The sequence below is a fragment of the Echeneis naucrates genome, chromosome 8, assembly GCF_900963305.1.
Source record: "Echeneis naucrates chromosome 8, fEcheNa1.1, whole genome shotgun sequence".
Classification (NCBI taxonomy): Eukaryota; Metazoa; Chordata; class Actinopteri; order Carangiformes; family Echeneidae; genus Echeneis; species Echeneis naucrates.
Genome location: NC_042518.1, coordinates 16,154,693 through 16,175,653, shown reverse-complemented (window position 1 = coordinate 16,175,653; position 20,961 = coordinate 16,154,693). Strand labels below are relative to the sequence as shown.

The 20,961-nt window shown below is 43.4% G+C and overlaps 3 protein-coding genes across 5 annotated transcripts in view; 2 read left to right on the top strand and 1 right to left on the bottom strand.

Annotated features, from left to right (window-relative positions):
* The window catches only part of LOC115048221 (myosin-10-like), a 44,492-nt gene extending 43,544 nt beyond the window's left edge, over positions 1 to 948 (top strand). For all 3 annotated transcript variants that reach the window (XM_029509574.1, XM_029509573.1, XM_029509572.1), the window contains one exon: positions 795 to 948. In XM_029509574.1, coding sequence (XP_029365434.1) covers positions 795 to 948 — 154 coding nt within the window. The remainder of the gene's footprint in view (positions 1 to 794) is intronic.
* A 2,085-nt stretch (positions 949 to 3,033) lies between these two features.
* On the top strand, positions 3,034 to 4,507 carry LOC115048224 (serotonin N-acetyltransferase-like). Its single transcript, XM_029509579.1, has 4 exons — positions 3,034 to 3,073; positions 3,476 to 3,717; positions 3,895 to 4,049; positions 4,139 to 4,507. Exons 2-4 carry the CDS (start codon positions 3,561 to 3,563, stop codon positions 4,505 to 4,507), a joined length of 681 nt encoding a protein of 226 aa, XP_029365439.1. The 5' UTR covers positions 3,034 to 3,073; positions 3,476 to 3,560.
* Positions 4,508 to 7,479: 2,972 nt separating this feature from the next.
* evplb (envoplakin b) lies at positions 7,480 to 20,166 on the bottom strand. Its single transcript, XM_029509571.1, has 22 exons — positions 20,014 to 20,166; positions 16,408 to 16,507; positions 16,139 to 16,293; positions 15,828 to 15,951; positions 15,612 to 15,743; positions 15,483 to 15,524; positions 15,213 to 15,374; positions 14,846 to 14,953; positions 14,624 to 14,719; positions 14,435 to 14,545; positions 13,831 to 13,977; positions 13,581 to 13,735; positions 13,358 to 13,455; positions 13,099 to 13,271; positions 12,807 to 12,985; positions 12,520 to 12,658; positions 12,222 to 12,415; positions 11,946 to 12,096; positions 11,763 to 11,846; positions 11,526 to 11,663; positions 11,347 to 11,439; positions 7,480 to 11,235 (listed from the first exon to the last, which is right to left on the bottom strand). Exons 1-22 carry the CDS (start codon positions 20,052 to 20,054, stop codon positions 7,747 to 7,749), a joined length of 6,111 nt encoding a protein of 2,036 aa, XP_029365431.1. The 5' UTR covers positions 20,055 to 20,166; the 3' UTR covers positions 7,480 to 7,746.
* Positions 20,167 to 20,961: the final 795 nt, after the last annotated feature.

Sequence of the window (20,961 nt, the reverse complement as noted above, 5' to 3'; positions counted from 1 at the left end):
TTATATTTAAACAGTTTGGTATTGACAGTATTTAAGTGAGGTGACCAAACATACAGACACTCCCCAACTTAACAAGAAGTCACATTCCGAATGGCCGTTCATACCCTGAATTGTTTGAAAGCACATCTTAACGCTACCACAAGTACAAAGAACTGTGATGCTGGGGTGGCGTAGGCTACAGTGCTGCACGGCAGGTCTGTTTGTGTCTCTTCATATGTTTGTAAAATGAGCGTTTGTTGGTAGAGTAGTGACTGTATTGGCTATTACTGATTTTTAAAGATTGACAATTGATTTTAAAGAAGACAGAGACTGATATCAGAGAAAGCATTTCCCACTGTTCCAAGTTTAGCAAGACATTCCAGCACCTGACGTCACCCTGAGAACCTGCCAGGATAAGAGGAAACACTCGTGTGGATGTTCAAAGCCTTTAAAGAAAATGTATTCTCCTTTAGACAACATTACAAAAATCTTTTACTAGCTGAGGGGATCAGTAAATAATGTCGGAGTGGGGGGTGGCGGTCATGGACAGACCTGCAGATAGAGTAATGTTTCCCATCAGTCCTTTGTTTCACCTAGCTGAAGAATTGACATTTCCTCTGTGAATTTCTATATACATTCAGAGCAGGTGTTATTTTGGTCTGTTGTCTGCAGTAGACAGTGAGTTGGGGAAAGAAATGAGCAGCTAATATTTTATCTCTGAATGTTTGCTTGATGAATGAGCGGTAGCTGTTGTCGTTGGCTTCTGCCTTTAGGATAAATACTTTCCCCTCTCTCCATTGCTCTTCCTCCTCCAGGCGTGGCGGCCCCATCACCTTCTCCTCTAGTCGCTCAGGCAGGCGACAGCTGCAGGTGGAGGGATCGTCCTTGGAGCTCCTGTCTGATGATGAGTTGGAAAACAAGATCACAGACAACAATGCCAATGAGACACCAGCGCCCCAGCCGGAGTAAAAGCAGAAGCGTTCACTTTCACAATATCACCTTTCACTCTGCACAGAAATCCCACAGCCTCCCAGCTTGAATAAGGACCCTCCCTTTGCCCCTCTGGCCACTTCAGCACCTGCGTGAACAGAACTGCTCTCTCCATACCACACATAGCATGGTCTAAGCAAGAAAACCCCGTGTTACTGACCTTTCTCCACAGCCCTTAACCTAAGCAGACACCAGCAGTTGGACCCCCAACGCTCTTTTATTACTCTATTTAAGGTTATAAGAAGTACTACTTTGCCTTACCCCTCCTTGTCTAGCTGCAGGGCTGTATAAAGCAATTTCTACCCAATGTTGAGTGACGACTGCTGCAGTAATCCCTAACAACGAGCCCCAATCCTTTTGTGCACATCTTAGAAATTAGTAAATCTTTCGATTGAGTTTTGTTTAGTGTGTACAAAGGTCAGGATAACAATTCTCTCTTTGAAATGCCTCCAAATGCTAAAACAATCGCAATAAAAGCAAATGACATTCAACAGTATTTTTTCATCACTCTCCAATATACAGTATCATATCAATCAATTTAATCATGTTAGTTGAACATGTTAGGAACTGAATAGTATTTTTCCAGTTCTTCGGCAGCATTGTTTGCTTGCATATGAATATAAACATGTGACTGTATACTGCCTTGTTGCCTCAGTGCTACAAAACATTGCTCCAGTATTGGTTTCTCAGATGTTTGACATTAGGTCAGTGTTGACTTGTAATTATTTGGTGTGAACTTGAAAGTGGCGATCACACTCATGCTGTCTTTGCTTATTTCTTCCTCTTCTGTGCCTTTTTCACTCCCACAAAGCTCAGAACCCATTTATGCCTCATATACTGTCCATATATTGAAGAATTTTCATAAAATAGTCATAAATTTGCCTATGAAATTAGAATATTAGTGGAAACCTGATTTTCTTTTATTTGTATGTCTTATGCTGAGTGTTTATGTTACCACGATGATTGATATGTCAAACAGTTGGGGATTCTTTGTAGATGGGTGCTATGACTTTTCTTATAACTTTTATACGTTTTGAGTTATTAAGATTTAAAAACAATCCAGTAGACATCAACTGTATTTATATCTCTGCTATTGTATCAGTGCGAACTCCATTCATCATTCAAAATGCTCAGTGCTGCACATTTATCAACTGTTCTCATCATGACATGTACAGTTCATGAGTTATTAAGAATTATAAATAATGCATTAAAGTCTATGGAGCTCATTTTACTCCCATTGTATTTATAAATCAACTGAATTAGGTACAAACTATTGACAATCAATATGAGCCATTACACGTTTGACATTTTTGGATTTTGCCAAAGACAAGGTGCAAAAATCCCTGAGTGGAACTGAGAAGTAGCAGATATGTGTACTGTAATTAAGTACAATTGGAAGGCTTTTGGTCTTAATTTGACTATTTCCGTTACTTTGCAATTTTACATTTGAAAGAAATGAAAGCATGATCAGCATTGCATCAATGGTTCCCAATCCTTCTGGCGTGTGACGTCTGACAATAAAGCAGTTTTCCTTTGGAGCCCCTTGTCGGGTCTTTGAGTTGCCTTTAGTTGCACGTAATAATGATTTTTCCTTTAAATTTCTCTGATGGTGTCATTGCAGCAGCTCTTTTGACACGTAGAGACACACAAAACAGCACAAGTCCTCACAACCCCTCAGAGCTGCTCGCTCTTCTTTCTGTGGGGACTTTGGCCTGAGCATCTTCACATGGTTGTGTTGGTATCTGAGTATTTCTGTTGATGGACACACCACCATCAGTATCATTTGAAATGTTTTATGTATTCAAAATCAAACTAATAGTTTGGTCTACTTCTGCTGATGCTCGCAAAGGAAGTGATTGATTCTAATCATTTTGAGGGGCCAAAGGGCCAACATTTCAACAGTCTGTGGGGACACCGCTAAACGCACAGACAGAAATGTGAGAGGAGATAATGTGTGTGTAATGCGCCGAGTTGTGGAAACAATTGGTGTAATCCTCCATCATGTGACTCATAGTAATAATCACTTCATAATAAAGAAGCACGACAGACAAATACGGAGTGAGAGCTGGTGGAGCAGTCAGTCCACAGACATCCTCGTCTTCCGGTAAGTTTCAGTGTCATTTCACCTTCATTGTGTTGCTGTGACGGAGGACTGGGAGCTGTGTCGCTCACCAGGTGAACGTCATCACACGAATGCTATTTTAGTGGCTTTGTCCTAAGCTAAAACTTTGTTGAAGTTGTGGGTCAGCGTGAAGCCCTCTCAGCAATCTGCTGTAAATTGGCCTGAGGTTCAGTGAAAGCGCCACGCTGTCAACTGGTTTTAGAGACAAAACTCACAGGCAGCGATGGATGCAGGTAATTGTAGGGTCCAGAAAATTGACTGACACACTTTCTGACCTTCACCCATTCATTGATATGGAATATTCAAATGCAAATGCGCCGATGAATCAGAGCCGGCGGAGCGCTCCTATAAATACTGACACGGACCTTCCTGCTCTCCCCGCAGGGCCCGACAGAGGTGATCCTGCTCCGGCGGCGCACAGGGAATCAGGACCGGGATTTCTTTTCAGCGCGGAGATCAGTGTGGTCGGATGATGTCCGTTGCGGGCGCGCAGGCTTTCATCAAACCAATGCAGACCCCCCCTTCAGTGTCCCCCGGGATCCAAAGGAGGCACACGCTTCCTGCCAGCGAAGTGCGGCCGCTCAACACGCAGGATGCCACAAGTGTGTTCGAAATCGAGCGGGAAGGTAAGTGGTCCCTCTGACAGAGGACTTTCCTCCCATCTTTGACAGGTTTTCCTTTAATTGATACTTTAAAGAGACCCAGTTGGTGTTCTATTCTGTGATCGTTAAGAGGTTTTACGCCGTTTCGGCTGTGCGTAAAAGCCGTGCCAAACGCGCCCGCTCTGTCTCTTTGTCTTCCAGCGTTTATCTCGGTGTCTGGTGATTGTCCCCTCCACCTGGACGAGGTGCGTCACTTTCTCACGCTGTGTCCGGAGCTGTCCATGGGCTGGTTCGAGGAGGGCCGGCTGGTGGCCTTCATCATCGGCTCTCTGTGGGACCAGGACAGACTCGCCACAGTAAGACATCCTGCACGTCTGCACCAACAACATCAGACATGCAAACGGCACTAATAGTGTTGTTTTTTTTTTTTTTTTTTACCCTCCAGGAAGCACTGACCATCCACAAGCCCCGTGGCTCCACCCTCCACATCCACGTCCTGGCCGTCCACCGCACCTTCAGGCAGCAGGGCAAAGGCCCCATCCTGATGTGGCGCTACCTGCAGTATCTCCGCTGCCTGCCCAATGTGCGCCGGGCGGTGCTGATGTGCGAAGATTTCCTGGTGCCCTTCTACCGTAAATCCGGCTTCAAGGTGCTGGGCCGCTGCGCCATCACCGTGGCCAACCTCACCTTCACCGAGATGTGGTATCCCATCAGCGGCCACGCGTACATGCGCCGCAACAGCGAGGCGATCCGGTTCCCTCAGCACCCCCTGACTCTGCCACTGACCAAGACCGATGAGCAAGTTGATGTATGACTGCTGCCTCCTTCACTTACAGGAAGCAGCTGTCCAGTTGGTCTGAAACCAGTGCTGTGCTGTAGGAAGAGTCCGGGTTTATTCAGCTCCCAGCAGCCTCTTACTCTCATATGTTGGACTTTTCCTCTCTAGTCTTATCCTGAAGCTCGTCTTGTGTGGCATTTCCTTCATGTGAACAATAAACCGTGAATGTAATAATACTGTCATGTGATGTAAAATGTGTAAACAGGTGGATCACCTGAGCTCTAACTCCGGAACGTGAGTGACACTGATGATGTGTTGCATTTGTGTTAGACTTTTATTGGCTGCACAGTAAGCTGTCCCTGCTTAGCACCTTTCTGGGCTCTCCGCAGCAATGCGCTGACGTCAGTGAGCAGGCATTAGCTCCTGCAGCTCTATTAGGGGGCTTTATCTGTTGTAAACATCAGAGGATTTAAGCAGAGGATCTGCTCATCAGTTAGACTGCACATCCAGTGATCTTACTTAAACCAACATGTTGTCCATTAGACCACACAGCTGTATCCGGTGAAGTCAGACTTTGTATTGTGATCTTCTTTTCTAAGTTTGTGTGTTACAGTATCACCATTTCAGTGAAATGTTTTATACTGGGGTTGTTTTTTTTTTTTTCAGTTAAAAGAATGGTTTTCGATTTGTTCTCTCTAAGATGATTCCTTTGTTCTCTTACCAAAATCGAATATTGTACAAAATACGTCTTGCCTCTCAGAACTGACATGTTTATCCTATTAAAGATATATTACAGATTCTTTTGAGTACCTCATCGTACTTTAGCCTTTCTTTACCTCACCACCTTCATGCCTGTGTCTCTGAGGTGGAGACACACATCATGCTTTGGGCTGACGCTTTAATCCATAACATATTCATGGACTCAAGACTAATCCACTAACCCGCCAGGGTGAGCAGCTCCCTTCCTCTGAAGGACACACTTTGATAAACTTAAGTGGTCACCTCAAAAATGACCCACAACTCAAATTAGCAGGCCAAGCAGCTTCTGAGATATAATTATAAATTGTGTCACCAAATGTTTCTGAAAAGTTGAAATCCAAGACAAACTTGTCTTTTAAATCTATCAACCAGTACCTGAAGTTAACAGTTTCTAAAAAAACATCACCCAGACTGACCCTACACAGACAAGGATTCAGATTTTAAAATATTTAGGCGCTGACATTTGTAGCTTTAGATTCCCTTATTTTGAATCTCACAGGTCCAGAGGACTGTGATAAAGAATTTGACTATCTACAGCCACATTCTCCCTGCAGACGGATCATGTCTGCAGGATGAAGATGCCTCGCAGCGTCTTCGGTTTCAAGCTGATGCAGCCAGCTGGCATCTCCGCACAATTTGCTGTCAGGGAGGTCTGAGTAATAGTTTGTTTCTCCAGACAAACTGACTACATTTAGATTCATGTATTTTATGATATCCAGGAGTCCATTAGTGCCCGTTAATCAAACTGTTTATTACTTGTTTTTATGTTCCTCTCTACTTAAAACTAGTTTCCAGCTGAAGTGATAAAGTCTGTCTGAGCTCTGCCTGATCCAGGAGCATCTTTTTCATCCGTGAAATATGGTCACGTGCTGTTGTTTGAAGGGGCGAAGAAGGAAAACACAGGGCACTGATTATAGAATAACAGCACTTTAGATACCCATTGATATGTAATTGGCGTGATTGCAGGGCAGGAGATCAGCAGCTTTCATCACTGTCATTTATGGAGGGGCGATTAGGCGAGAAATGTGCACATGCTCATTGTTCAGGTTTAAACCAGCTCTGCATTCTAGCTTAATAACAATAATAAATCCAGCAAACCAAATGGGAGCTGCTAATTAACATATACATCAGGCAGGCAATGGGTCAGTCAGTGCAAATGTAGCATTGATATTCCCATGTCCCGTGTGCGATGTTGTATTACTGTTGTTATTTTGCAGGCTTTTTTGGAAGGCAGTCATTATACATGCTGAGTTTTTTTACACACCATTGTTTACAAAAAGGAAAATCATTTACAGTTACGTGTGTGAAAAAGAAAGAAAGATCTGGGCTAACTTCTCAGTGAACCCCCCCCCCCCCCACCTTGTATGGGGCCGCCTCGGCCTCCAGACAGGCTCATGTGCTCTAATCCCACAAAGTCCTTTAAATCACAGAGTAATCTGGCAGACAGATATCCCAGCCGAGAGGCTGTGTATCCCCACACCAACACCTTTTACTGTAACCTCCACTGGGAGGTCAGGTGGGGTCCTTGAGACACATACCAGGCAATATCACCTTGGATTTCTCTGAGCCTTCATTTATCAGTCTGCTGAATTCATTAAGTCGCCAGAGGTCTTTTCCATATGCATGTTTGCTGACGAGGCAGTTTGCTGTGACTCAACAGTAACACCAGCAGGTCTCATTCCTGATATGTCTTAGTTGTCTTTGTCAGTTTCCCACTTTGAGTCCTTTCTTAGACACGTCTCATCCATGTAGACTTGAGTTTGACCTTATTAACCTTAACACGCTACATTCCTGTATGTGAGTCATATTTAATCTGAATTCTTAATCTGTCATTTCCAAGCATATGACTCGCTAATATTTACCAGCAACGTATGTCCAGATAGCCATGAAAAAAAGTATTCAATGCAGCCGATGACTCGCTGAAGTTATTTACGGAAATGGAAAAATGCAAAATGCCTCATACACTGTATATCCCCCTATTATATCTGACCACTTAGCAGTAAACAGAAAGAACAGCTCAGATTGGTGTCAGAATGTTTGTGAGTATTTGCTCAGATTGGCAGATTGGACAAACTAAAACGCTGATCTGATGATGACGCTAATGAAAAGTTTTAAAAGCAATTCAAATTAATCTGGCTATGATGAATATTTAGTAAGGTTTTGTCCAACAGTTCAGATATTTTTGCTCAAAACCACAAAATGTGTTCTATATATATAATAAATATTTCAATTAACAGAACAGAAAAACACACGTTAAAATTACAGAGTTTAATGCACTTATGAAAGAAATAGTTTCAGAATGCTGAAAAACCCAAATAGAATAATGAGCAAACATTAGCCCCATTTTTACAGCTGACCCCAGAATAACAGCAGAACCACAGGTACAGTTCCCTCTTTCTTCCATTACAATCCGTTTTATAATATATATGTAATAATATTTTTTACTTCTTCACATGTATCAGTTACCTTCACCTTGTAGCACTGGTGCTTGCACCAGAAATGTACGTATGCGTGGTTTAAAAATTGAAAGGGGTGTTGAAGCGGTAGTTTGAGTACGATGGGGTGTTTGTGGGATCAGTGGAGGCTGCAGGAAGCAGCGGCAGCCCCGTCATGTTATCTTTCCTACACTGATCCATTGCCTCTTTGTATGATATCTTCTTTTTAGTGATGGGGTCTACCAGCTCTTTTTCATAGGATGCCTCGTCTTGCAGTTCACTGGCTGTTGTGCTGTCAATTAGATTGATGTCCAGAGCTTCTTGGATAGTGAGGCGACCTGCTTTATTGGGATTCACCAGCCCACCGGTCAGGTACTGCACCTGCATGTACCGTCTGGCTTTGTCTTGGGGAATATATCCTTTCTGAGCTGCCTGACCTACTGCAAGACGCTCTTTGGTCACAGGGTCCTCCACTCCTGTGAAGGCTTTCTGGGCATTCAGTAGTTTGTACATGTGAGCTGAGTCAATGAGACCGCATTCAGTTGCCTTATGGACAGAAATTTTGTCCTTTTTGGTGAGATCAACAATTCCACCAGAGGCTGCCTGCGCCTCGAGCAGCCTCATAGCTGTGTCGGCATCAATGAGTTTGCGGGTGAGAGCACTTCTCACGGACATGCGGCTTTCAGTGGTGGTGTCGTAAATACCAGAGATTGGGTAAAACTCATCACCTGGAGCAGCGCTGAGGTTGTTGGAACTTCCACTAAGTGTGGTGTTGAGGTTGGTGTAGGAGGACCTCAAAGGGGATGGCATGGATTTCAAGGGAGAGATTGGGGCAGGCTTGGTCGGTGTCTTTGGGGCTGTTATTGGAGGAATGTAGGGCTTTCTGGTTTCCCCTGCCACAAGGAGCGCAAACTCAGAAATGGACATCTTCCCTTCCCTGAAGCACATCACATCATACTCAGTCAAGCGACCGTCTTTGAGGGCATTCTTGACTGAGTACTGCTTCCCGCTCTTGCGATCCTGCAGGACTGTTGTATCCCCGTCTGGACCAGTTGACGTGATCTCCTCCCAGTCGCACTCCAACTCCGACAGGTGGATGTACTGGCTGCGATCAATCAGCCCCTGCACGTAGGCGTCATAGGGAGACACGTTTCTACCGGTTTCGGGATCCAGGATGGTGATCTTTGTGGAAAGATTTGTCTCTCTGGTGTGAGTTTCAGCATGCTCCTCTTTCTTAAGTCCGCTCTGCAGTTCGATGATGAGCAACTCTTTCTCGTGTATTTTGTCTTTTTCGTTCAAGATCTCTTTCTCCAGCCGTTGTATTTCACTGGATGTCTTGAGACTTCTTTGCCGTGCTATGTGGTTTCTCTCACTCACCAGCTTGCTCTGCTGCTGGAAGGTAATGCTGATGTCCTGCCTGTGAGACTCCAGCGTTCTGAGCGTTTGCAGGAGATCCTCCTTCTCTCTCTGCAGAGCATCTCTGTTACTGCTGAGAGTGTTCTCCTCCTGAGAGCTCACAGACTTGGATGTCCGTAGATGGGTCATTTTGATGTTGATGCTCTGCATTTCATCTTCCTGGTTGCGTCTGAGATTTCTCTCTTTTGTTACTAACTCTCTCAGACGTTCTCGTTCAGCTTCCACAGTTGGGTCTTTCTCTACACGAACAACTTCTCTGTAAACAACCTTCTCAATGGACTTGTCCTTTTGCAGCAGTTCCAGTTTGACCTTGAGGTTGCAGATTTCTCTCTCAAGGCGACTAACATGGTTTGCTTCAGTCTCCAAGTTGACACGAATGTCATCAGTGAGTTTTTCCAGCTTTGGATCCCTCTCCACTTTTAGAACCTCCTCAATGATGATCTTTTCCTCAACTGGCGCTGGAGAACTTTCCAGTTCAAAAATGCGGGATTTTATCTGTCTGAGTTCTGACTCCACTTGAATCTTCTTCTGACGTTCATCCATCTGAGCCAGGCTGACCTCTTTCTCTTGAACCAGGGATCTGAGCTGTCTGACTTCTAACTCGAGCTTCCTGCGAGCTTTCATTTCGTCGTCCAGCTTCTTGTTCAACTTCTCGTGCTCCAGAATCTGCGATGGGTTCTTCTGAAGATGCACCACTTCCTGCATTATGATCTTCTCCTCTGGCTTTTGCCTTTCAAGGATAATCAATTGGTTCTGGAGCTCAAAGAGACACTCCTCTACTTTGCGACGCTGCTGAATCTCTTCTCTCACGTCCCTCCGGAGTCTGTCAGCCTCTTTCTCAAAAAGAGGATCGTTCTCATATTTGATGACCTCTTTATTTACCAGCTTTGTCTCCACTTTGGATTTTTCTTCCTTCAGATCATCTCTCTCTTTACGTAGGTGGATCAGCAGCTCCAGAGTGGAGTCACAGTTGACTTGCAGACGGGAGACTTGATTCTTCAGTCTTTGCAGCTCCCTTATGACCTCTGGGCTTTTCTCCTCTTTGATCACCTCTTGTGTCACCTCCTTGTATTCTACTTTGGGTTTCTGAGCACGCAGACTCGATAGATTGGTTGTCACTGTGGTGATTTCTCTTTCCAGGTCTGAACGGTTTCGGCTCACGTCCTGCAGCTCTTTCTTCAGGCGTACCAGTCCTACTTCTGTCTCAGGATCAACTCTGTAGATTTCATTGATTATTTCTTTGACCTCAACTTTTGGCCTGAGCTTCTCCACTTCGCTATAGCGTAGTTGAATGGTGGTCAGATCCTTCATCAGGATTGCATTCTCATCTTTCTCCTCTTCCAAGGCTGTCTGTAATTTCCTTGACTGCTCAACAGACTCTGGGTCTTGCTTGACTTGCTTCACCACCTTGGTGACTACCTTGGGCTGGATGGTGGGAATAACCCGCTCTAATGTGTTTATCTGACTCCTTGTGCTAAAAATTCTATCATTTAGGGACTTGCACTGGGACTCCTCCTCTGCAATATCTTTCTGAAACATGAAGAGAGCTTTCAGCATCTCTGGGTCTTTTTCGATTCTCACCACTTCCTTCTTAACAACCTTCTGCTTGATTTTTGGCTGCTGCTGAGCCAGTACAGTGAGCTCAGTTTTCACATGGACTGCCTCAGTATCTCTTGTTTGGAGCTCCATTCTTATCCTTCTCATTTCATCTTTAATCTTGGCTACCTCTTTATCAAGCTGTGGATCTCTCTCGTATTCAGTCAGGACCTTGGTCACCATTTTGGGCTCAATGCTGATCAGCTGTTTTTCCAGTTTGATGATCTTTTCATTGATAATTTTGATCTCTGAATTTGTTGTCGTCCTCTTTAATGACTCGTCCTGGATCCGACTCTTCAGGGACTGTAGGTCCACCTCCAGTTTTGGGTCACGGTAGTACTGCACCACCTCCTTCTCCTCCAACCTCTCCACTCCTCTCCTGCTCTTCAGAGACACAAACCGCTTGCGATACGTTTCCAGGTCTTTTTCAGCGTGTAAACGCCGAGTAATTTCCTCACTTAATTCCTTTTTCAGACTATCACTCTCCTCCAGGTCCTTCTTCTGGCTCTGTAGCTGCAGCTGCTGGCTGACAACCACCTGACTGGCTTTCTCTTCATTCTGTATATGAATAAAAGGACAAAGGAGGTCACTTCAAAACTAGCTGTGATGATTTTTGGCAGAACTTCTGTAAAGTAACATGATGAATAGGATATATTAGTCATATCATACCCTGGCCATTATGTTCTTTGCCGTCCCCAACTGGCTGAGTAGCTGGCTGTTCTCCGCAGACACCTCAGAGAAAAGGTTCATCAGATCTTTTTCCTTTGGCAGAGACAGAAGGAAAAGGACGTTTAAAAATGAAGAAGGTAGTTTTAAAGAGGAAACCCGGCAGCTGTCTGTAACTTCACCTTTCTCTGAACAGCCTGCGCTAGAGTTTGACGCCTCTTTAGGACTGGTTCCTCATCCTCATCAGCAGCAGCATCATCATCATCATCATCATCATCTTTCAGAGTACCACGGTAAGTGTTTGACTTAATCTCATACTCCTGTAAGGAAATATATGTAGACATTTAAGGACATTCACTTACATTCTACTGTAGGAATAATTAGTAAATAACAATAATAACAGCATTGTTTGAACTCACATTTAAGACACTCTGCAGTTCATGGGAAAGAGCCTTGACTCGCTCTAAGTCACTGGATTTCTTCTTGATGTCTTCCATCACTCTCTAAACATAGGAAATGATTGGATAATAGCAGCTGATGAGACACCATTGTTGAAACTGAGATTTAAAAAACCTAAAACATGTAAAAAGACTTGCACTCACCCTCTGAGAATTCTGCTTGGCTGCTATCTCTGCCACATCGTCTGTAGGTTTGATTTTGTTGTTGGGCAAATTGACCAAGAAAAAATCCAGCGACTGAACAGCATTTTCGAAATCTTGGTTTTTATTGTTTGCCTCTTTTGTGAGAGCAGACCTAAGAAAAATATAAAACAAACCCTCAGCTATCATAAAATGTTTTCAAGAAAAATACATTGGCCAGTGCATCAGAGGCTTTACAGTCACAGTCATACCTATATGTGTTTTTTTTTTTTCTCTCACCTTTCCTGGAGCTGATTATTGACATTAGTGTAACGGTTCTTCAGATGTTTCACCTCATTCTCTTGGCGTTGGATGTCAGGACAGTATTCATTGAAAGTCTTCTGCAGGGAGCTGCAGGCCTGCTCAGTCTGATCTAAGTCTCTGCCTAATTGATTCAATGCATCGCTCTTCATGGCAACATCCTTTCGCATCGCCTTTTCAACAGAGGACACAAACATGATGGACCATCCCATGCTACCAATAATCATATAAGATTTGAATCTAATGTGAAACGTGAAAAACATGTTTTTGGTTTTACCTGCAGCTGCTGGTTGCGATACTGAAGGGCTTTGGGTTGATTAAGAATGGTGCCATCTTTGGCTAGCTGCTCCTCAAACCCAGAGACAATCCCCTCCACTTTCTGCATTTGATTTTCGAGGAACATGGAGGCTGTACCTCTGGTGAAAGGAGAGAAGCATTAACAGGAAGCACAGCAAACCAAATGATGTTTCAGAAAAAAAATGTGCAAATAAAATAAAAATGTTCACATTAAGTCCTTTTACATGTTGAGAATATATAGCTACAGTTTCATTCTGTTCTTCTTACTTTTTATTATAAAGATCAATCAGAGTGTTGATGTCATCAATTTTATGATTGACTGCACTGAGTTTTAGAGGCAGAGAAGAGGAAGTGGGTCCCAGAGGCTTCTTGGCCAGAATTGGCTCCATTTCTCTCTGGATATGAGACTTCTCAGACTCTAGCTTCCTCACAGCCAGAGCAGATTTCTGGAGAGCAAGTCAAACAGCGTCACATCAATCCAGCTCGATCTAAACACGCTCAGGAGAATATTCAGAAAGTAAATCAGACCACACTAAAGATAAACACTGTTCCAGTTCACCTCCTGCTCCTGGAGCCTGTGTGCCAGGTCTTCCTTGGGGTTGCGGTTGTCCAGCGGGGCTCTCAGTCGGCTCAAAATTTCTTTTTCAATCTGATCTAGGGATTTGTTGATCTTGTCTAGCTCGCTGCTGATTTCTGCAGCTTTGGGATCTTCTGGAGCACTTTGGACAGCAGCTGAGGGTTAGAATGAAAACTTTGACAATTTTTCTTTGGTCTTTGGAACAGAGAAAAATGAGAAAAATGAGCGCTTGTCCTCTCACCTCCCCTCTGGGGGGAAATCACCTCCATGGCAGGGCTCTTCAAGGAGGACAGCAGTGCAGCTCTACGGTTCTTGAGGTCCGTCAGTGCTCTGTTCAAACTGAGCACACACAGACAGTCTTTCATTAAAATCTACCACTGGTGAATCATCTCTCATGAGTTAGCCTTCGTCTCGGCTGTAATCGCATCACAACAAAGGAAGGAAAACACACTGTGAGTGTGCACCTGTTTACTTTCTCCTGGGCCTCAGCATCAGGCGGTGGGACCATGAAGCATGCCCCAGGGAGGGTTTTAACCTTCCCACCGCTCGTCTGAACCTCCCAGTCTTTATCATCGCAGTTAGACTTCAGGGTGAGCTTCTCACCTCGGCTCAGTGCGTCCTGAAACACACACAGAGAAGATGATTGAGATGACCACAAATTGAATGCAGATTAAAACACACACAAGACACAAGTGGCTGCTGGTCATCTCCTACCTCCTCATTAGCCCAGTCGCACAGCGACACGACAGTGGTGGGTTTGGTGGGAGGGATCCGTCGCAACTTCAAAGGGACAACTTTCTTGCTGAGCTCCTTCAGGGCGTTCAGTCGCTGCTCATTCCTCATCACTGCTGGTTCATCTCCCTGAAAGTATCAATCAGTGAGATCAATGTAATCTCACTGGTTTCCCCATTATCCAACCCGGAGCAGGCGGAGGGGATTTCGCTTATCTTTACAGTGCTCCTGATATCATCATTTGAAGCAGCTGCTACACATTTTCTGGTTTTGGAAATAGGATGATAGGTCCCAGTGCCCACATTCCTAATTCTACATGGAAAGTTAGATTTACATCACGGGAAATTAAATAAATTACATTTATAATAAGAGAACAATTAATGGATATGTGACAAGAAATACACACAGGTCTTTATTGGAATTTTGTGCCACAACTAAACTGAGTTTATCTTTGATGTTGATGAATTGTTTTTTACTTAAATGCCCAGAGCTGCCATGAATCTCCCCTGACACACTGAGACAGTCCTTTCCAGCATTTAAATGGTTGCACAAAAACCTTCAACTCGATCAGAGAACACTTTCATACCTCTAGTGCCAGCAGGACTTCAGGGTTGCTCTTGTTAGCCAGAGACTTTGGGTCCAGAGTGGAGTTGAGTCTCTCCAGGGATTCAGACAGTGTCTCGGCATCCAGTTGGAACTACAGCGAACGGTCACCTGTTAGCTAACTGCACTAGTGAACGTACCAAAGAGAAGAGTGTTATCAGAGCTCCCATACCTTCCTGTAGTCTTCAATGTTGTCCAGGTGTCTCTCCTGAGCTAGACACAAGTTCAGAAAGGCTTGCCACTCAGACTGCATGGCATATTCATGTGCCTACATTTCAAAGACAAATGGATTCAATTTGTTTCAGATCACTATGATTGCATTCTGAGTTATTTCAATTTGCTGCCATGATGGTTGGTCACAGTCACACATTTTGCTCATGTCTGAGAGATGTACTTTTATCGTTTGAGTGCCAGGGTGATCCATTTGAACCAGACGGTCAGCTTCATTGGTCAGCTGGTTGATCTCAGCCTCATGTGCTATCAGTCCATTATTTTTGAATTTCTGTAAACAGATATAAAGTGAGATGTAGAAAATATGACGTGGTGTTTTGAGTATTCAAATGAAATCCTTCAAGCAGCTAAACAGGAATCAACTGGTTATACCAGTTGATTCCTCAGCTTGTGCAACTAGAAGATTATGCTTGAAGGCAAGCTGACAAAATGTTTTATTATTCTTCTCTCCAACCAGCACCTCAATCTGATCCTGAGACAATATAAACGACAGAATGTTTCAAAATATAGATGTCACTCTGGTTCCTCACCTCATACTCCATGCGGACACCTGGGGGATCCACCATACGATCACTCCAGTCCCTCTTGAGGATCCTCTCCTGCTGGCTCGACAGGTAGACCAGCTCCTTACTGCAGCTCTGCATATACTCGTACAGAGAGGCCAGGTTGGTGCGCCTGTTCTGGGAGCTCTCCTGCAAGATATTCACGCCGCACATCAACATGTGGAACACACACAATCACACAGACACATATCCCACTAAACATCCCTCAGTTGAAGTCTCATGGTGACAAAAACTCACAAAAAGTTTGGCATATTTCTCTTTGAGGGCTGCGTACTGCTCCTACGGACAGAAAAGATGGAGACTCATCAACAGGTAGTTGCTACGTGTGGTTCTGCTGAGTGCACATGCGTTGTATGCTGTTGTTACCTGTGATGTGGTGGTGCTGGGCTGCAGCTGGGAGCTGTAGGCCTCGATCTCCTGGTGCAGGATGTTATGTTCTGCAATCTGCTTCTCCACATCAGACAGTTTGGGGCCATACAGCTTTTCCTTTAACTGTCTCTGGATAGAGGAAGGAGACATTTAGCTACATAAAGCAAAGACTAGTTGACACGTTTCTGTGATAGATGATCAGCATCAACTGACCAGTTTTTCATCCAGCAGAGGACCCCAGCCAATCTTCTGTGCCAGCTCCAGGTCTTGCACCTGGTCGTACAGGTCCCTGTAGGCAGCACAGTTCTTTGCCCAGCGGTCGTGCAGGTTGCTCACACTGAAAACAGGAACATTAGAAGTACTTCCTTAGGCCGTGAGTAAATGGGGTGGAGACCAGTTAAAGGGAATGTGAGCATGAGATAATGGAATGTGATGCGGCAAGTTTCAGGTATATCCGTTGGCATGAATCCGAATCTCTCTGTGTGCGTTTTTAAAGCATCTTTGAAGATCCTGAATGAACTCACTCTTTTTCTATCTCAGAAAACTGTGGGTGCTGCAGCTTCTTGGCTTTGTCCACGTCCATGAACAGACCCTTCAGCAGCCCCTCAGCCTCTGCCAGGTTGTCTGCAACCTCCTTCTGGTGGATCAACTGCTGATTCTTGTTGTTATGCTTTGTGTCCTAAACAGCAGGATAACATCGTCATCAAATACAAACCTTTAACTTTGAACATGTCGTGTGGTTCTATGCTGAGGAAACTGAAGTTTCCACATGTGGTGTGTAAGCAGACTTTACCACAGCCAGAAGCTCCTCTGAACGCAGGATGTTCTTCTCCACCTGGTCAGCGTTCTTCTGCATACGAGCGATCAGCAAAGTAAGGTCATTGGCCTGACTCCTGGGTACAAACACCAGAGAGAGAGAAATATAAGTCTGCACAGACACCTCTGATGTTCGTGCGTCATTTGAAGGTGTTACAAAACCCAAGTCTTAATACAGGGTTGGAATTGATCAAGCTTGTAGGTGTAGATCTGACTGTGATATTTATATTGAAATAGACCTCTATTGACTTTTTGCACTCAGCTTCCTTTCGAGCATGTGACTTATAGAGTAGACATCAGCTGTGCTCTTGAGGCACACTTACTGAGTAGTTCAGTCTATTAATGGGTCAGAATAGGCAATATGTATGTAATTCTTAAGTGGAAGGACAACACTTGGGTTCACATTTATAGCGAAAGGGCTGCTGCTCCTGCGATTGAACGTTTGGTATGTCACTTATTCTCCATTAGACAGACGTGGAATGAGAAGAAGTTGATGTCTCGGGTGTGAACATGAAAGTAAATTCATTCACCTGCTGGCATGTTGCTAGTAAAAAAATGTCTGCAGAGCTGTTTTTGTTCTTTGACTGTTTACTCGGTTGTACACGTTGTAGTAGTAGCAGAAGGAGGAAGATTAGCTTCTGCATTTCTTTACTGCTCCCAGTGGGGGAAGTAGCTGAGGACATTGTTGCACAGTGTTGGGCAAGCTATTTTTAAAAAAGTAATTCGTTATAGTTACTTCTCCCAAAAAGTAACTAAATCATTTAGTCAGTTACAAATTTAAAGGTAAGTAGTTGGTGTGGAAAGAAACTGTTGCGTTACTTTAAAGGAAACGTTTAAATGCTCATGTGGCTGAATGTGGATCCACCTCCACCCCTCTTTAACAGAACCTAACATACATGTTCAATGTATGTATTTGAATTACTTGACACCGACATGGAGAGGCTCTTTTGTTCATTTCACCATTCCATTTGTTCCTTTAGGTTCTTGGAGGGAAAACTCATGGCTATACTTCCATTTAGAGAAAGCTACTTTGGATTATTTGGGCTGCCGTTGTGTCATCCGATTTGGTTCCCCCAAGTTCCCGTTCCCCTTTACGCTGATTTACTGCTGAGTTGTGCGTAGTTGCTATGTTACTGTACGTACTTAAGGAGGAAACGCAAATAGAAACACAGTGTGTACGGAAAGCTAAATGGGACAAAGCAACGTGTAGGCTAGTGATATGTTCTTTATTATATTAAGACAATATTTGCATTTGTCAGAGCATTCATTGTCAATCGCTGTGTAAATGGATGCCAACTAGCCTAGCTGTGGGAGAGTAGCCTTCGTTAATTAAACCTCAGTGCCGGATCACCTACACTAGTTAGTCGATTTAAAATGGGCTAACTGATTAGCATGCTCGACCGATGAATTGATGACATTATTCTTGACGCATAACGTTACTATTGCTTACCGTTCATTTGGAATCGGGCGGAGTTCCTGCGAATGACTTATTTCTGCTATTTGTTTTGCATATTTCTACCCACCGGATAGCGTCCATTATGTTCATAATTCATGAACTCGTTGAACACAAGTTTGTCCCTTTTCCCATAATGAATATACGTTCACGTGACAAACGCGCAGGTTTGTTCCAAGTAAGTGGATGATTTATACGAAAGTCAAAGCTATTCACTGAACACTTAAAATATTTTTTCCTGGAAGCCTACACGTGATCTGTTATCGCTTGCACGACATGCCCATAGAATAGGCTATAGGTCTACATAATTGTCATTGTGATGATCAACAAGTTAAACTGTTATCGTCATAATTGTCATCGACACAATAACAATTCAGCAACAAAGAATGGTATTTATTTACTCATAAAAATTATAAACAAATCAACAGGCGTGAACCAAGAGCTAAGAAATTGCAAATTTGCAATTATTTCTTTTCCATTAACATTCCATAACAGATGATCAAACCAACAGGGCAATCTCATTTTCGCTGCAATCTCACGCAAATTGTCAATTATTTTGTACCACTTCGCTTTCCGTAAAACCAGTTGTTCTGGGCTGGGCCTGTGGGCGGGGTCAGTTAACATGGCTTTTCGAGGGGGAACACGAATTCTAACGGGGAACCAAATCGGTTGACAAGTCTCAAATACAGGGCTGTACTTGAGATAAAAACTTGTATGTTACCTTAGTATTTTATTTTCATGCCCCTTTAATGGTAAATCTGTTCACCTGCTTTATTTATTTGAAAGCTTTAGGTGGCAGTTTGGATGCCCCCCCCCCCCATCCGGGCTTTAGAAGAGTACAAGAATGTCGCTGGGCTTGTGTATAACTAGAATACTATTTTATAATGAAACTGCTAAACAATATGAATAAGTTTGAGCGTAAACAAGAATTGGATGAATGGGTGAGACAGAAAATGGATTAGATTGATTCATTTATCAAACGTTTATATTTCCAGCTTCTAAATTGTGAACATCTGCTGCCATTAATTAATTAATGTGATGTTTGAAATTTTGTAAAGAAGTCAACTAAAGTAAAGTAAAAAAAAAAAAAAAACACAACAAAACATTTCATTAATTAATAGGAATACACCTTCCACATAGCACATTCAGGCTTTCATCGCTGGACTTCAGTCGTTAGGCCTTTTTCTTGCCATCGTGATGAATATTGACTTATGTGCCTGAGGAGTGTTGGGAATGTGAACAGGCTGGTTAAAGAAACACTCACTCCCTGACTCACTCACTTCCATTCAGTCAGTGTCACTCTGTCATAAGAGACAAACGGAGCTGGGTGCAGGGACCCTGCCCTGCCACTCCCTAATGCCTTCCTATCGTCTGTCAGTCACAGACTCTAACCTTTGCATTCAAGGCATGCCCCCCCACCCCCCCACCCCCCCACCCACCCTTTGGGTGACAGGTAACAGAGAGGGGAGATTAACACTTATTTAGCCAGCAGAGAATGGGGACAAGGTTGCACAATTTCAAGTATTTTTGAATCAACACATTTGTTGCCATGTGTAACAAGGCAATAAATGTTGTTGGTTGTAAACTCACGACATGAGAATGACAACAAGTTGAACACTCGATTGTAAACCTTCTTAGACAGATTACAGAGTACAGTCACACTGTTGACATTTCAACCTAAGAGTCCAAACATTTGCCAGTTCAACTTAATGATACACCCCTTGGACAAAGATAGTTAAAAGTAATGTGGTGCATTATGGTGAGCCAAACTTGCCATGTCTAGTAATGGTCAACATGGTGTTATCAGAGTAAACAGGAAAAGACTGAGACTTTCATAACGAGGGAGGGTTCATTCATTTTCCACAGCTCCTCATGCTCTCTCAGCTGGTCAAGAATGAATGAAAGGCACATATTTGTATTTAATACAATCAGTGTATTTTAACAATGAGATCATTGTTTCTATCATTTGATACCTGACTGCTGTGGTACAAAAATGCCCATACGCATCATGAACTAGAGCTTAGTTCAGCCCTGCAGGAGACCTAAAGAAGCGTATCATGATACAAGAGACAGCTATTTCATATAAGGAAAGCTGACACACACAAAGACAGAGGAAGTGTCCAAACTCACTTGCTGATCTTTGCAGGACTGTATTCCTTTTTATTCGACATCTTGGGAGACCTTCTGTGTAATCTGAGTCCAAGAGTGTTTTCTCCAACTCCTCTCCCCTCTCCTCTTCTCACTCCTTCCTGTGTCGTGTTCCGTCTCCCCTCAGTTAAGGAGCCTCCACCTGTCTCAGCTCCTCCCAGGCCAGCAGGTGTGCCGGCAGTAAAGCAGTGGAGGAGCAGACCGGGCAGACCTGTTCCACATTCTAATTGCTTCAGTCTTTTACGCTGACTCCTATTCTAGAAGGCTGGCCTCCATACGTCCTCTCTTGTGTTTTTTTAATTAGGCTTCTTTCTCAGAAATTGTTTAAAAAGCACAGCAAAGACAGAGGCTACTCCTATAAGATCAGATCTTTGATGAGTACACTACATGAGTTACACTTTTCTCACTCTACATTTGTGCCTACAGAAACGGGCTCTGAACCCATTTCCCATAAAACTATTTCCACCTATACAATTATCAAAGAATGTTGCAAGATTTGTCCCTCCATGGCTGAATTTCAGGATTATGAGTAACACTCCCTCATATTGCTCACTACTGTCGTGTGCCATTTATAATTAGATGTGAGTGTAACGCATCAAAAAATTCCTGTCATAAATAAACAGAGAAAATAACATGCTGTGTTGCTGAGTATAAAATCTAATACATATATATACATATATATATCTGTAATATCTCATGGAGAAAGCTATGATCCGATTATAGATCAGATCAGGAATGTACAACAGTATTGGGAATTGATGTGATTTTTTTAGGATTCTTTTGCCACTTGTAGTGTAATGAAGAACTGAAACTATAAATGATTTTAGGCCATAAAGAGGGAAAGGATATTATTACAAATAAAGTATTTTTTATACTTTGCAGCTATCTCTTCTTTTATTCTGATCACGTGCATGTGAAAAAGCCAAGGGC

What these genes read in the sequence shown, in the direction of transcription:
- LOC115048224 (XM_029509579.1), top strand. Translation starts at nt 3,561, where the DNA reads ATGATGTCCGTTGCGGGCGCGCAGGCTTTCATCAAACCAATGCAGACC. An exon ending in GTTCGAAATCGAGCGGGAAG is followed by an intron (nt 3,718 to 3,894) that starts GTAAGTGGTCCC and finishes TTTGTCTTCCAG; the next exon opens with CGTTTATCTCGGTGTCTGGT. An exon ending in ACCAGGACAGACTCGCCACA is followed by an intron (nt 4,050 to 4,138) that starts GTAAGACATCCT and finishes TTTACCCTCCAG; the next exon opens with GAAGCACTGACCATCCACAA.
- evplb (XM_029509571.1), bottom strand. Translation starts at nt 20,054, where the DNA reads ATGTCGAATAAAAAGGAATACAGTCCTGCAAAGATCAGCAA. An exon ending in CTGGCACTCAAACGATAAAA is followed by an intron (nt 14,720 to 14,845) that starts GTACATCTCTCA and finishes TTTGAAATGTAG; the next exon opens with GCACATGAATATGCCATGCA. An exon ending in ATCGCAACCAGCAGCTGCAG is followed by an intron (nt 12,416 to 12,519) that starts GTAAAACCAAAA and finishes TCTGTTGAAAAG; the next exon opens with GCGATGCGAAAGGATGTTGC.